Below are 14,626 nucleotides of genomic sequence, written 5' to 3'. Positions count from 1 at the left end.
AAAAAGGGCCGATACGATATTCGTCAAATTACCAAATATCAGCCTTGATAATCGGCATGGCCGATAATCGGTCGACGTCTCGTATAAATACCTGGAAACTAATGTCTAGACTTGAGTCATTTTGCCACTGAAAATAACATCACAGTTGCTCAGCTCAAGTATTGACCAATCAAATCTCAGCTTTCAAATGTCACATGACCAAACTCAGAAAACTAGTGAGAAAAAAAAAAAAAAAGTTAAATGCTTACTCATCCCGGGATGATCGTCTCCATTTACCGTGGCCATGCAAATACTTCAGTAACACAAACGTTTAGAAAAAAAATCCAGACAAAGCAGAATTAAAGTAGCTAATACAAGTTTTCAAATAAACTGGTCTTTAATGTGTGCTCAATGGGAGAGCATCCAGTAGTTGAATGACTGCCCACAGGATGAGCACATTATCACTCATGTGCTCTGGTGAAGCTTCCAGAAAGCCCGAGGTCTGCTACGAATTACGCTGTAATGGTGCTCTTTAATCACTGGGCAACACTGACTGACAGCCAGGTCAAAAAAAAAAAAAAAACAACAACAAAAAAACAAAGTAAACTTGAAGCTGTGTTTTTCGACTGGATCACAAAAAAAGTTCCAATGGGACCTTTAAAGTGGAACAGCATTCTGGTTTAAATCCAACAAATATGTAAGAAAATTAGATAAGAGCTGTCAAAATTAATAGATTATTTTCAAAACTAATCGATCATTTGTTAAAAACAATTGTCTCACTTAGAATTGTTCAAACCCGTGAATGTCAGCCCCACATCAGTAGTAGTTCATTTATTTTTTTGTAGCCCATGAAAATCCTGGCAAAAAAAAAAAAAGATGTAAATGCCAATGGATCTTTTCCTGGTTAAATAAGGTTTAAAAAAACTGAATGTTTAATCAAAATTAGACAGGTTCACACTAAAATAAAAAAAAAAAAAAATATATATATATATATATATATATATATATATATATATATATATATATATACATATATATATATATATTCACAAAAAATATATATACATACATATACACACACACACACACATATATATATATATATATATATATATATATATATATATATATATATTTTCACAAAAAATATATATATACATACATACACACACACACACACACACACACACATACATATATATATATATATATATATATATATATATATATATATATATGTTCATTATAGTCTTCCGTACTTGTCATTACGAACATACGTGAGCGCGGGTATGTGACTCACAATAGTTGTTATTCTCCTCTTGTATTCCCCAAACCTACCCACACATGCCGCGTGATCATAATAAAGAGGAAAAAAAAAAAAATCTTAAACACCGCGGGATGAGTGGAGTGTTCAAAGGCGCCACTCTGGCCTGTTTTCAAATGAGCGCTGCGTCTCCTCCGCCTCGCGCTCCTGTTGCGATCAGCACTTTGATCACCTCCGACGGTAACTTCCAACCAAACATTTAAATTTAAAATCACATCTGCCCTAGCAACCCGAGCATTAGAATTTAACAGGTGTTCCGTAGGAACTTGTTATGGAATTTGTGATTACGTGCCCATATACACACTTTTAATTCAATGCTTTTCACATGCATGCATGTGCGCAACCTGTCAGTGAAATTGCAAAAGTGGGAAAAACAACTCTCTTCCGACTGAGTGCTACGCTTTGGGATAGTAGATCTGTTTACCTGTTTGAATTTATGTCAGTAGGTGCTAAGGTTCAAGAAGAAAAAAAAAACAACAACCGGAAGAGTAAATAAAGCTTCATATTAACAGGCCATATGCAGCGATACAATTAACATTCTTCAACATGATGAGGGACATAATGCTCAACTGTTAAACTTGGGAGTATGTCGTGTCGCTGCTAGCAAGATATAAATGTAGCCTATTTTCCCTCCAAGTCAGATCATGCAAAAGAAATTTCAATTGCAAGCTAAACATAAGAAAAGGAAAAAAAAAATGCACGAAAAAAAGTTCAACCTCTACTAGGTGGATTTCAGTTACTACGGTTATTTTTGCACACGTAACTCCCGCGAAAAAACTGTACACTTCTAGCATCACGTGTGCAAAAAATGAAATGTCACCGGTTTCTTGTTGTCGTAATCAGTGGATAATGTGATGCCTAAAAAGTAGCAATCTATATTGCTTATCCTTTAAGCTTTGTCCAGTAGACTTTGGGCATTTTGGTTAAAAATAACCCAATATTGGGTCAAAAAGGACTGATGCAATATTTGGGTCAATTTATAGAAAACAAACCAATTTTCTAGCGTATCTTGGACAAAATAACCCAAGTTTGGGGGTTATTATTTGTACAACTACACAGAAAGTTGGACCAAAGTGACCAAAATATTAGATCGGTCCTTGTTTGACTTGTAATTATTTTTATAGTGGAGAGCGATGAGTTTTTTGGGCCTATACCAAAAATTAGCAGTCATGGAAGCCAATCACTGATAAATGTGGTAATGTACTAATTTTCAGGAGAAAGAAAAATATTGGTGTAAAAAAAAAAAAAAAAAAAAAAAAAAAAAAAAAAAATATATATATATATATATATATATATATATATATATATATATATATATATATATATATATATATATATATATATATATATATATATATTAATGCTAACTCTTACGATTTTTTTGAAATTCTTCCAAGCATATGTTTCAATTTGGAACGTTTTTTGTTTTGTTTACTATTACACATAAAATATCTGGGACATAAGCATGTCTTAAAAGGTTATTGGAAACAAGTAAATTAATGCAGAAAAAAAAAAGAAAATTACACAGCAAGAATGCCAAACAAAAAAAAAAAGGTGCAACTTGATAATGTCACCAGAATATCTTATAAAGCGAACTGAAATGTCCAAAAAAATTGTTGCAATAGTTTCAAACTGATGTATTATTGAACTTTTCAGAAACGGCAGAATATCTGGGATGATAATCAATCGATCGCTAAAAGTTTTCAACTAATCGAAATACGTATGTTTTAGTAATGTGGGATGAAAAGTGAGAACACAAGCAAGCACAGGAAGAAGATTTAAACTCCATAAAAGGAGGCCAAGACTGAAACCAGAAAAAAAAAAGCAATTTCTCCCGAAATATTTGCCCTTATTCCCCTGCATATAGAGTTCATTCAACACGCAAACAGGCCCTCCTATAAATACAGTATTAATTACTGACAGGAACATTACACTACCGTAATTAATTACCGGCTAAACGATCCATTTCTACATACGGCGGCTGCTTAAATTACCGGGGTTAAGTAGTGCAGGGCGACGGCGTCTCGCTTAACATTTGGAGCTGATAACAGCGACAGCCTGTCGGTTATTAGCGAACGGTCAAATTGAACAAGCGTAGCCTGCGGAGGCATACGAATTAATCAGCTGCCACAAATGTTATCTTATAAAATCCAGTCCTAGATCAATGACTGTGTGTCACCACAGGCTATTTTTTTCTTCCTGATGTGGTTTAACAAAAAAAACAAAAAAAAAAATCCACCTCATTAGCTGCCAGTTGCTACTTAACTTGGATGATTTGATTTCTCCTCTCTTTAACTCTAGGGTGACAGTTCAAATATCGCAAGATATGACATGTACTTAAATAATGATCACATCTCAATTTATACAGTGATAGTGTGAAATTTTGTTTAGTTAAACAAACTTACAATTCTTTTGCATGAATAAAAGAGGTGGATACATGTATAAAATTCTAACACTCGTTTTTGATTTGATGGGCACATTGCTCACAACAAATTGTTGAACAAATGAATCAGGGCCATTTCAAATGTTTGCAACCGAGTGTTGAATTCCATTTACTGTCAGTTGAATATCAAGGGATGAACCACCTATTTTGCCATTTTTTTTTGTTATTAATGAATTTGATCAACTATTCCTAACGTCCAATTAATACCTCACTTTATCATTGATGACGCAGAAGGACGCAGAAGTTGCAGATGACTCCTGGGAGGCAAAAGACAAACGCTCACCTTCAAATTGGTCTGTCTGTTGCTTGAGATGCAAATTGCAGTCTGCTGAGCTTGTTGCCGCTGTCCTTGTTCCTGCTGCTGCTGCTGCTGTTTTTGTTGTTGCAGCTGGGCCTGCAGTTGCGCTACTTGCTGCTCTTTCAGGGCCAGCTGGCTGCTCAGCTCTTGGTGGCTCTGCCGCAGCTTAGCCTCACTTGACATGAGGGTCTGATAACATTGGCTCAACTCGCTGTACAGCTGTCAAATGCCAACACATGGGGTAAGCAGAGCTGCAGTGTAACACTCATCATCGTCATGGTAACATAGGAATAACCCGGACTTGAAAATCATTACCGGTGGCTCATTTGCATTAGACGGAACCGCACCACCAGAAAATAAGTACAGTAGAACCCTCTCTATACATGCCAATAGAATGATTTTATTTAAATTCTCATTTGACTTATTGAAAGAATTTGATCACCCTGGAAGCTCCCCGGACGTTTTGAAATCAATCAATCAATAAACCAACATGATGGTACTCTGAAAAGCTGTTCAATAAACAAACTGGATGCTTAAAGACATTTCAACACGGTTAATAATAATACTAATTTCTATTACTGAGAATTTCCCCCCAAAATATCGATTATCCGTGACTATTAATAACCTGTATCAGCCCTGAAAAAAAACATATAAACTCTTTCTTCTTCCGTACAGCAATAACAAACCGATCTAAACCTATTAAATCAAATTTAAAGAGCAATGTAGTTTCAGTTTTATTTTACTTCATTGACAATTTTTTTTTTTTTCCATTATAACATTAGTAACTTGTGAATTATTTGTTAATCATATTACAGTAAGTCATTTGATGCCAAAGAAGTAATTATACGTTCTAGAAGTCCAGCCATTCAATTTCATGTACTTTTTTCATGTTTTTTTTTTTTTTTTTTTCAAATATTGGGGTAAAGTGCATATGAAAACAGCGGGCATATTAAATCCAAAAGATATAATTATATGTCATAGTCCAAAAGTACAATCCCATATATTTACAGACTTTTGTCTTTGAGCCAATTGTAAAATCTTTTTTTTTTTTTCTTTTTTATGCATGTATACGCGTGTACCTTCTGACACGAAGAGGTGTCGGCAGTATGCGCCTCTTCCTGGTTCTTCATCACCTTCTGCGTATCAACGTTGAGCTCCTCCAGTTGCTTGATCAGATGGCACTGGGCCGCGGCGTGCTCCGTGCTCCGTTTGTACAACGCCCGCACTTCGGTAAACTCGCACCTGAGACGCGCACGAAGCACGTCACGCAAATTAATTTCGCCGCGACGGTGCGACCGATAAAATGCGATTAATACGGATCAATTCCCAGAGTTGCTGCGGAATTACAAGCCTAAAGTGCTCCTCTAAGGCGTGGAGCCATCTTTAATCACCGAGCTAAAACCTTGCGAGGCCTTTGCGAGCTCCGAATGTGACTGACACATTAGAGCGCGGCGGCCATTAAAAGAGAAAAGTAGTTAAAAAAAGGATGAGATTACCTCTAAGGCTCCTAACGGTTCCCAGAGTTTTTATCATATCGACTACAGCTTAGCCAAAGCCAGCCCAGTTTCCCTTTTCTCCCTCCTTGAAAGCGCATCCACTATGCGGGGCTTACGGGGTGGCTTTAGGTGAGCCGTGGTTGGAAATATCAGTGTCACCCCAAAGCCGTGGCCTTGAGAGCAATGTACTTAGCGTGATCCACACGCGCTATGTTTTAACAACGCGCTTACCGCTAAACTATTTACTCGAGATGGGACGAGGCACACGCAAATGGCTGCCATATTTTAATTAAGCTGATCCTCGGTGATATTAACATTTAAAAAGCCAGCTACCGTACATGTCAAAACAAGCAGTTTGTCATCCGACCACCAGGGGGCAATGTTTCCGTGACAAAAGCCTCTGCTTTTCTCACCTTACTATATTAATTACCAGTGTGAAATGGCGTTGTTTCTCACCTGATTCCTAATGATTTATATACAGTACAAGTTGACAATTGAGACCCATTTTGATGCACATTTGAGTCAGCCTGGTTTGGTCAAAAGCGATCAATGCGAATGGCAGCTGTCAGCATCAAAGTGCGCAGTCATTTTCATCTCTTCAACTGCCTATAAAAAGTAACCCAGCTGCTCCAATATAGAGATGCAACTTGTGACTCTTCCATAGCAACAGTTTATGTGTTATAAAGTCAGCTTTTGTCACCACATCCTTCCAGGAACAACTTCAAAATGAAATCTTTCGTGTCAAAACGCAAGCATAACGTTTACTTTGAAGCCACGTTTGTGTTACTCGCCGCACAAGGTTGGTCCCATCCGTATTATTGACGGTTTGCATTTTTCAGAAGAAGGGGGATGGTGACACGTGCAACTCACCCCAGTTTATGAAGCTGATCCTCTTTCGTTGCCACCTCCTGTTCTTTGATGGAGAGGCAAGCTGCCAGGGTGCTGTTGTGGCTCTGTATCCTGGATACCTCCTGCCAGGCGCCGCGTACTTCTTCCTCAAGATCCTGGAGAGGAATTATTGTGGGAGGTCATCTAATTTGTAAGGGATTGTCAAACACAACGATCCGCCAAAGATCAAAGTGTCTGGACATGAGAAATGGGATTTTTGCATGAAATAACATTGTGGTTCAACAAGAGAGATTCTGACTCTAACGATATGCATATTTCAAATGAGAGGGGAAACGTTGTAGTTTGTGAGAATAAAGTTGGATGAGATCCAAAAATAAGGTGCGGTTTTATTGGAATGAAGACATTTTGTAACGAAACGATTATGATTTAATAAGAATGAAAACTAATTTAACGTGAGAATTCTCCAAATTTGACAAGTAAAACTATTTATTTTATTACAAATATTGATGTGAAATATTTTAAATTTTACTCAAATGAAGAATGTTGCAAGATTTTTTGATATTACTTTTTATGCGAATAAAGTATTCAGATTGAAAATAAATTGTGGATACAAAACCAGTCAAAAGCCACACAAATCCCATTTTGTGTATCTTGTTTAATGATGCGGATGAGGTTTTACGACCCGAAATGATTATCAGTTCAAAACCGTGCTTATTCCAGAGATTATAGCTTGCATTTCTTGAGCTTTTAATGAGTGGGAAAATACTTGAAACTGAAGATGAATCCAAAACTGTGGCTGGTATCTGTCAGAGTGGTTTTATTTGGGAATCATACCTACCCAGAATGAAAACTCCAGTTTCATTTATTTGATTATCTATTGTAAGCTGTAGCAGGTGGCGTTCTTCTACGAGTGACCTTAAACTGTGCTTTGCCGCGGAGATTTTACTACTATTACTATAAGATCGCTTTGAGAGTAAATCGAGCGAGGAATCAGAGATGTCAAGGTGCTCCGAAGAAAAGGGAACGCCATAGAGGACAGGGACCAACCCGTGCGTGTTATTCAAACCTTGACTCTGGCCTGAGCGGCCTCCCTCTGATCACGGTGGTGCTGGGCCTGCCTCTCTTTCTCCTCCAGGTCAGCTTGCAGGGCGACACAGCGGGACGTTAATCCCCCTTTCTCCTCCTTGAGTGCACGCGCCGCCTGCTGCGCCTCCTCCTCTTTCCTCCCACACTCCGTCTTCAATTCCTGGACGAAGATGAGGGAGGCGCGCGTGTCAGGAGATGGGGTCGAGAGGGCCAAATCAACAATAACACCACAAAAACAAAAAGTTATTATTATAGAGCGGGTTTGGAATCGTTTGTTACCGGTACAGCTCTAAAAAGTCAGAACCATTGTGATTTTATATATATATATATATATATATATATATATATATATATATATATATATTTTTTTTTTTCATCTATTGTGTGCATCACCGTATTGACTGTCCTCTTGAATTTTTCTTATTTTTTTAATATATATTTAACAGTAGGGGTCTGTTCCCAAAATGAATATGTAATTATTGCCGTGGCTTTGATATTTTGTTTTATTCCTAATTTATTCCGGGATATGCCTGCGTGAGCCATTGATTGGCCAAGGTCACCTGCGCTGAGGGGCCCCGAGTGAGCGAGCCGCTGTCTGTGTTAGGTGGACCCATGCAGGTAGAGGGGCCGCCGCGTCTGCTCTAATGAGAATGGGGCTGGCCGTAAAGCCCGTAGACTTCCCTTTTGATGTTGTCGCCCCGCCGACTCTTGCCGTGAGACCGCACCAAAACTGCAAGAGGCTCCTCGATCAATTAATCATAACCGGGTCCCGTGCAGTCAGAATTAAGAGGGAGGCCACACCATAATACACACATTTAGAAATGATCTGTTTTGTTGATAACCTGCTTTTCTTTGGCACATACTTATCAGCTTTCAAGTATTCTCTGTGGTTTATGACGGGACAAATCCAGAGGAAAAAAAAAAAAAGACACAAAGCCCAAGGCATAACCACAATCTGGTCAGTGGCTAAAGCTACATGGGGACATGTCAGATTGAAATTTATGGGACTAACCTGCAGTTGTGTGCTCTTGTCGAGCAGCTGTTGACTGACGGCTTCCAGCTGGCTCTTCATTAAAGAAGCCTCCTCGTCCATCAAGGGGCATCTTTGGAGGAGCGTGTTTACCTCTTGCTGCTTTTCAGACAATTTCTGCAGACGGAAAGCCGGCAAGAGAGAAGACACGAGTCAAATAATGCGCTTTTTTCAGGGAGTCTCAAGCGTTGGTGAAATTTCAACTGTGACAACAATCCAGTATTTTAGTGGCTTACACTAGGTCATTTTCATATAGATTTCAGGACAATGGAAAATATTAAAACACAAGAACGATAAATAAATGGAAATCTTACCTACGGCTGGGCCATATGGCCCCCAAAAATAAAATCTCAATTTTTACAACATATTCTGGACGATTACGATTTTAATTGAAGAAGTAAACCCAATATAAATTAGTATTTATTTACTAATTAATTACTAAATTACTAACTCTGACCAGATTAGGTTTGTCATGATTTATCAGAGTTTTTGCATTTGGAGTTGCACCACCAAATTACTAAACTGCCCAGTAATGACAAACTGGACAAACTGGGAACATTTAACTTTTGTATCTCTAGCCTGCTAGCTAATTAGCTTTATAGCATGCTATCCATTTGCCATCAATCTGCTAGAAATTAGGGGAAGTCAAGACAAACATTTTCTTGATATATTCTTTGCGCCTAAACACAGCACATTTAAAATCGTGTGTGTCGAAATTAGCATCCAAATCGTCCTGTTTTCTTTCATTTCAGGTGGTGGCCATTTTGCTACTTGCTGTTGACTGAAATTACATCAAAGTGTCATAATTACCATCATATATTTTATTCAATTTACCTGTTAAAATGTCAAATATATCCAGATTCCCCTTTTGAAGCACTCTACCTCGAATTATCACAATTTTTCTCGACTGAGACTTCACACGTTACAACCGGCGGTTGAAAAAAGACTAAAAATGCATCATCTACTTCATTTATCCCATTTTCTTTTCAAGCTAACTAACTTCAGGTCAATCAGGAATCTTTTTTATCTCTAGTGACTGTTCACGTCGACTAACGCGAAGGCAAGGATGAACGTTACCATTGATGCAAATTCTAGTTTCATGTCGGCTTCAGGGCAGCGTTTGTGGCCCTACTGGCCTGGCTTCGCGAGGAACGGCAATTTGGAATCGGCTTCTAATCCACTGCTTTCTGCGAGCGTGTACTCGTCTCAAATAACACGCTGCTCCGGGATGCAATTAATTGCCACGATGTGGGAAATGGCTCTGATCCGTCCAGATCGCGGATTTAGGCGGTCCTCGCTACTTCCAGATCGCTGTGCTAAGAGCGCAGAGGCCAGCGGGCTTTAATAGAGATTTAGACGTGGGAGCGTCAAATAAATTCAAACGTTGATAATGAGGTCGGCAAGAACTATTTGAACTAATGTCGTGCGAGGAGAGGAAACAATGTTTTTTGAGGGCTAGGACAGCCTGTTTAGCATGTACACGTTCCCAAAATAGTTGATAATGAAAGGTTGTTATGGTTACAAAAGGTAATAGTAATAGGGACGTGACAAATGGCTGCCATCTTTGAATGTATAAGTAACGTGGAACGAGCGGTTTAAATACCCCGGATATCACGATAATGATGACCCATTGACATCTCAGAATTTACATTTTGGAATTTTTTTTAACTAAAACTAGTCAGCCAATCAAAAACGGGGGTTCTACCAGCAGAAGACAAAATGAAACTGTCAAGGATGACATTGAGAAATAAAGAAGTTATAATTAACTTGAAGGTGTTTGCCCAGATGGTTTTAAGGGTGATGCAACAACAAAAATTCTCCATTTGGCCACTTTTCCAGCACAAAAAATGTAATTTTTCTAGAACCTATCAGCAATTTTCAAAATTCTCAATGCGTTAGCTAAGAATAATTTAGCCATTCTGCATATTTCTGGGACATTTCGTAGTAATCAGTAGTAACATTGGGTAATAAATTGTGCCACAAACTGTGAGATTAATAATAATAATAAAATAAAAAACACAGTACCTGTTCAAGCTCCTCTATCTTGAAGTCTCTGTCCTGGAGGATCTCCAGCACCTTCCTGTCCCTTAGCTCACCTTTGTGCTTTTCCCTATAAATCAGATTGATGGAATATTTGCAGGATTGCAGATGAAGCATAAAGTCAACCAAGTTTTTTAAGTGAAAGTTGAGTTTCAAATTCAAAAGAGAAATGGTACAGTGGCCCTGTACCAAAACTAAGCAATTAAAAAAAATACAACAAAAATAAAAACCCACATTAGAACAGATAAAACATCTGCAAATAAGGAATTGCACACAAAAAAGAAACATAAAAAAATATTGGCCAACAAAAACACATTACAAAAAATGAAATGCGAACAGAAAACAAAAGAAAAATATCTGCAAACAAAAAATAAAAGCACATTAGAAGCACAACTGCTTCTTTTTAAATGTGTTTTTTTTTTGCCAAGATTTTTTACATATTTACTTTTTCTTTGCAATTCCTCATTTTCAGTTGTTTCATCATTTGTACGTGCATTTCTCTTTCGTTTGCTTAAATTTTTTTGTGACTTGCACTTCAGGGCCACTGTAGAAATTAATAAAAATGGTAAAATAAAGAAATAAACACTGAGTGGAACTAATAAGTCATGAAGCTCTAAGGAACATTACTAAATGACCTCTTCAGTCTACCAAAGGACAAGACAAAACCAGAGATAATTTTAAATACTGAATAGCGGACTTCTTCAAATGTCAAAAGATTCCACGCGTTTAAAGGGGAGGTCAACACAAAATGTTCACTTCAATAACATGCGATATGTGGCTGCACTAGTCTAAACACAGCATTCTGAGCAATTGTAAGGTCATTTTCGGGCACTTGGACGTGACAAAATGGCAGAAAAAAAGGTGGATTTTACTGCTGAATTCATTATCCCCAAAAAAATAAATAAATAAAATTAAAGAGTGTTTAGGCAAGTGGGGCCACATATAATATAAGAGCAGTTTTGGGTTGACTTCCCTTTTAAATGCACCTGAAAAACCATAAAGTTCCCAGATAGGTGCTGCTGTTTTGGCAAGCAACAGTACCAAAATGAGATCTTTCTCGATGAACACCGAGCCAATTAGTGTTCTTCCACTCTATTTTACTGTATGAAAAGATGAAGAAGCAAATGCGTAGCACCAGAGTGAACTTTCGTTCAGCCCTCGGCACATCTTTAATGGTGTGAACTTCCAGGGAGACAAAAACAGAGCAGCAATTGGGGACTGGTTTGTTTCAACTGCTCCAGGCCACCAGGGCCCTTCCTCCTCTTCCTCATCGCTCACTCCCTGCTACACCTCCCGTCTTCAAGGCCTTTCCTCTAGTCTCTTTGCCTCTTCTGATCAGTCTTCTCCCCAGACAGACACTGAAATAAGTATCTGGGGGGTCCCCGGGGTGGAAAGAGATGGAACGCAAGCTGCCCTAGCTACATCCGCTGCTGCGTTGGGGCTGCGCAACCAATCTCTCCGCAAAAAAAAAAAAAAAAAAATCCACACGGGGAGGAAAGAGGAGTTTTGAACGGAGGCTCCCGTCGGGAACCTGCGCTTGACTGGAGTCGACACAATTACCATGTCAATATCCTCCTGCGCATCAGGTGATACAGTACACACACTGCGATCTCGGGGTGGATGTTCCCCCGGCGGTCTCCACGGACCAGCGCACTTTGATGGGTTTCCTGTGGGGCTGTGAACTAACTGAAGAGGGTGTGGAGAAGGAACGGGAGGCACCTGAACTCTCTCGCTGCACTTATATGCCGTGTTTATTTTTTACTCTCCTGTCTGGAAACTGCTAACAACTCTCAGAGCATTGATGTTATATGTACTGTGCAAGCACGGTTATTTAGCCTGTGTTCATGCTTGCAATTTCTTTCAGCGAGCAAGACAAAATCACTCGCATAATACTGTACTGTATCTATTAACAAGTGTGTTAAGCAGATAGCCTAAGCGCAACAGCGGTAATATTTTGAAGTTGGCTAGCTTGGGTCCCTGTGACTCCGTTTTTATTGCTTCGCAAATCAGAAAGACCAATTGCCGATAAAAACATCATATCCAATAAACGGCCAATCATTTATGCCGTAATCACATGATGCAGCAAAAGTTTCTGGCATTAGCTCTCGCCGCCAACTACGTATGCAGTGCATGTGGTGCATTCAAACGCAGACAGAAAAACAGTCTGTCAATGCATTAAATGTTAATACCTGCAGAGTTTTTTACTAAGTTGTTTAGCACACACCAAGTTTAAGAGGACCTGATCGTGTGATAAACCGGAGAAATCGCACCACTTTTGTATTCATCCAACGGAAATTCTGCAGTAGCTCCAGCGACAAAAGCCGGTGAGGATGTCTTAACCCGTATTCAAACATCCCCTGATAAAGTGTTTCAACATGCTGCAGTGCAGAGGATTTCTCTTTAGGGATGAAAAATGTCAGTTTTCAAAAATAACAACCTGAAGAGTCAAGAGGTGCACGGTCTGCTTTATAGGCGGCATACTCACGACTTTCTGCGCCAGAAATTCCCATCCTTGGATCTTTCTGTCCGGGAACAAACCCAAAGACAGGCGCCTCCTATATCAGATTTCATTTATACACACGGGCATTGTCAAGAAAACTGTACATATTTTATCTTTTTGCGAACGTTCCCATGCCACTGATCTTCATGTGGCTTAGCCACTTGGTGAAAAAGGTCATATTCAATCTCAATTTATCCATTAAAGACGCGTGTTGGCAGGGGTCTTTCAACGGTCCACAACGGGAGCCGTGTAAAGAGTGTTTTCATTAAAAAGGTTTCCATGGCTGAACTGCGATGCAGAGGATAACGCGGCTTAAATCGGCATCTGCTGCAAATTCCGTCCTAACCCCAGTAGAACGGCCAAGGTGCCTTACCTCCGCCGAGCGACTTTCGCGCTTATCTGACCGCAGTGGAGAGGTTTAAAAAAAAATTTAAAAAAAGAAGAAGAAGAGGGAAAAATGTACAGCCATGGGGGTTTGTACTTACCGCTCAACAACCAGACTGACAGCCTGGGTCAAGTCTGGATGTTCCACTTGAAGTCGTTTCCACAGGGACCACACAAAGTCTTTATCAGCCTGAGAAAACATAAATTTACCATAAGTCGTTTGTAATTGACCTATATTCGTTGTTTTTAAAGGTGGTACTTCTATCGGGCACACCATGCGCCATGTTTGGTCACCCTGTCAGATATAGTGCTGGTAAAATATGAAAAGATGATTTTTTTTGTGTGTGTGTTTTTTTTGGCTAAATAAATAAAATGACAATTCAAGAATGTGTTGATTTACCTCTCATATATACAGTATGAAAAACCTACTGGCCTTGCATCTACAAAGTTCTGAACTTGTCTGATTCAATGCCATATTGGCCTCAGGGCCAACATGCAACCATTAAGTACTTGGGTTTGAATGTCTGGACTATGTAAAGAAGTAGAAATCTGTCTCTGGGGTTGAAAGAAGTCAGGTTGGACTTTGATTTATGAGTTTGTGAACAGGACTCGGAATGTGCGTATGGATTTTGATGGAGACGCCATGGTTTTCAGACATTTACGAGCGCTAAACTTTTGACTACAAAAAGCCAAAAGTTCTTAGCTATGCTAACTTCACCAGCAAATTAGCTAACACAGCTAATGGGCTAACTGGCTGTCATCCCAACGAAAGTGCTAATATAGCTAAGGTTAGCAAAATTAAATTCTCTTCCAACCAAGAGGAAAGCGTTGACAGCACGTTATAAAGCTAAATTTGTAAAAAAAATGATTGACGGCGCCATTGGACAGTAAAGAGTTAATAAAAGCACAGCAGGAGTGTTTGTTGTTTGAACTCTGACACTTATTAACATTAAGCAACATTTTCTTATTTCTCTGACTTAGCTCCAGTACCAACAGCAGCAAAACATGTCAGTTTTTTCTCCGTTAAAAAAAAACAAAAATGAAGAGGAATCGCTGATGGCATTAGCATAGCTGGGCAAAGAGGAGTCGATCAATAATTTAAGCCGCCTTGTACAAAATAATTTTTGATCGGCCCCAGTCAGTCATGAGCGGCTGTGAACGCAAGCGTCTGGGATGTGACCTTCTACTCAAGGGGAG

At 39.0% G+C, this 14,626-nt stretch overlaps 1 protein-coding gene across 2 annotated transcripts in view; it reads right to left on the bottom strand.

Moving 5' to 3' along the window:
- Nucleotides 1–14,626, bottom strand: part of cntln (centlein, centrosomal protein) — a 103,221-nt gene that overhangs the window by 85,844 nt on the left and 2,751 nt on the right. For both annotated transcript variants that reach the window (XR_015866163.1, XM_088419660.1), the window contains exons 2-8: nt 13,531–13,619; nt 10,531–10,615; nt 8,488–8,622; nt 7,456–7,635; nt 6,411–6,544; nt 5,124–5,286; nt 4,030–4,263 (exon numbers count right to left, since the gene is read on the bottom strand). Coding sequence is in view for 1 of the 2 variants with exons in the window: in XM_088419660.1 (XP_088275786.1) it covers nt 4,030–4,263; nt 5,124–5,286; nt 6,411–6,544; nt 7,456–7,635; nt 8,488–8,622; nt 10,531–10,615; nt 13,531–13,619 (1,020 nt within the window). In the remaining variant the exon portion in view is untranslated. The remainder of the gene's footprint in view (nt 1–4,029; nt 4,264–5,123; nt 5,287–6,410; nt 6,545–7,455; nt 7,636–8,487; nt 8,623–10,530; nt 10,616–13,530; nt 13,620–14,626) is intronic.

The sequence above is a fragment of the Hippichthys cyanospilos genome, chromosome 7, assembly GCF_059441005.1.
Source record: "Hippichthys cyanospilos isolate Australia breed blue-spotted pipefish chromosome 7, RoL_Hcya_1.0, whole genome shotgun sequence".
NCBI lineage: Eukaryota > Metazoa > Chordata > Actinopteri > Syngnathiformes > Syngnathidae > Hippichthys > Hippichthys cyanospilos.
The sequence above is the reverse complement of the archived record's forward strand: the minus strand, read 5'-3'. Positions and strand labels throughout refer to the sequence as shown.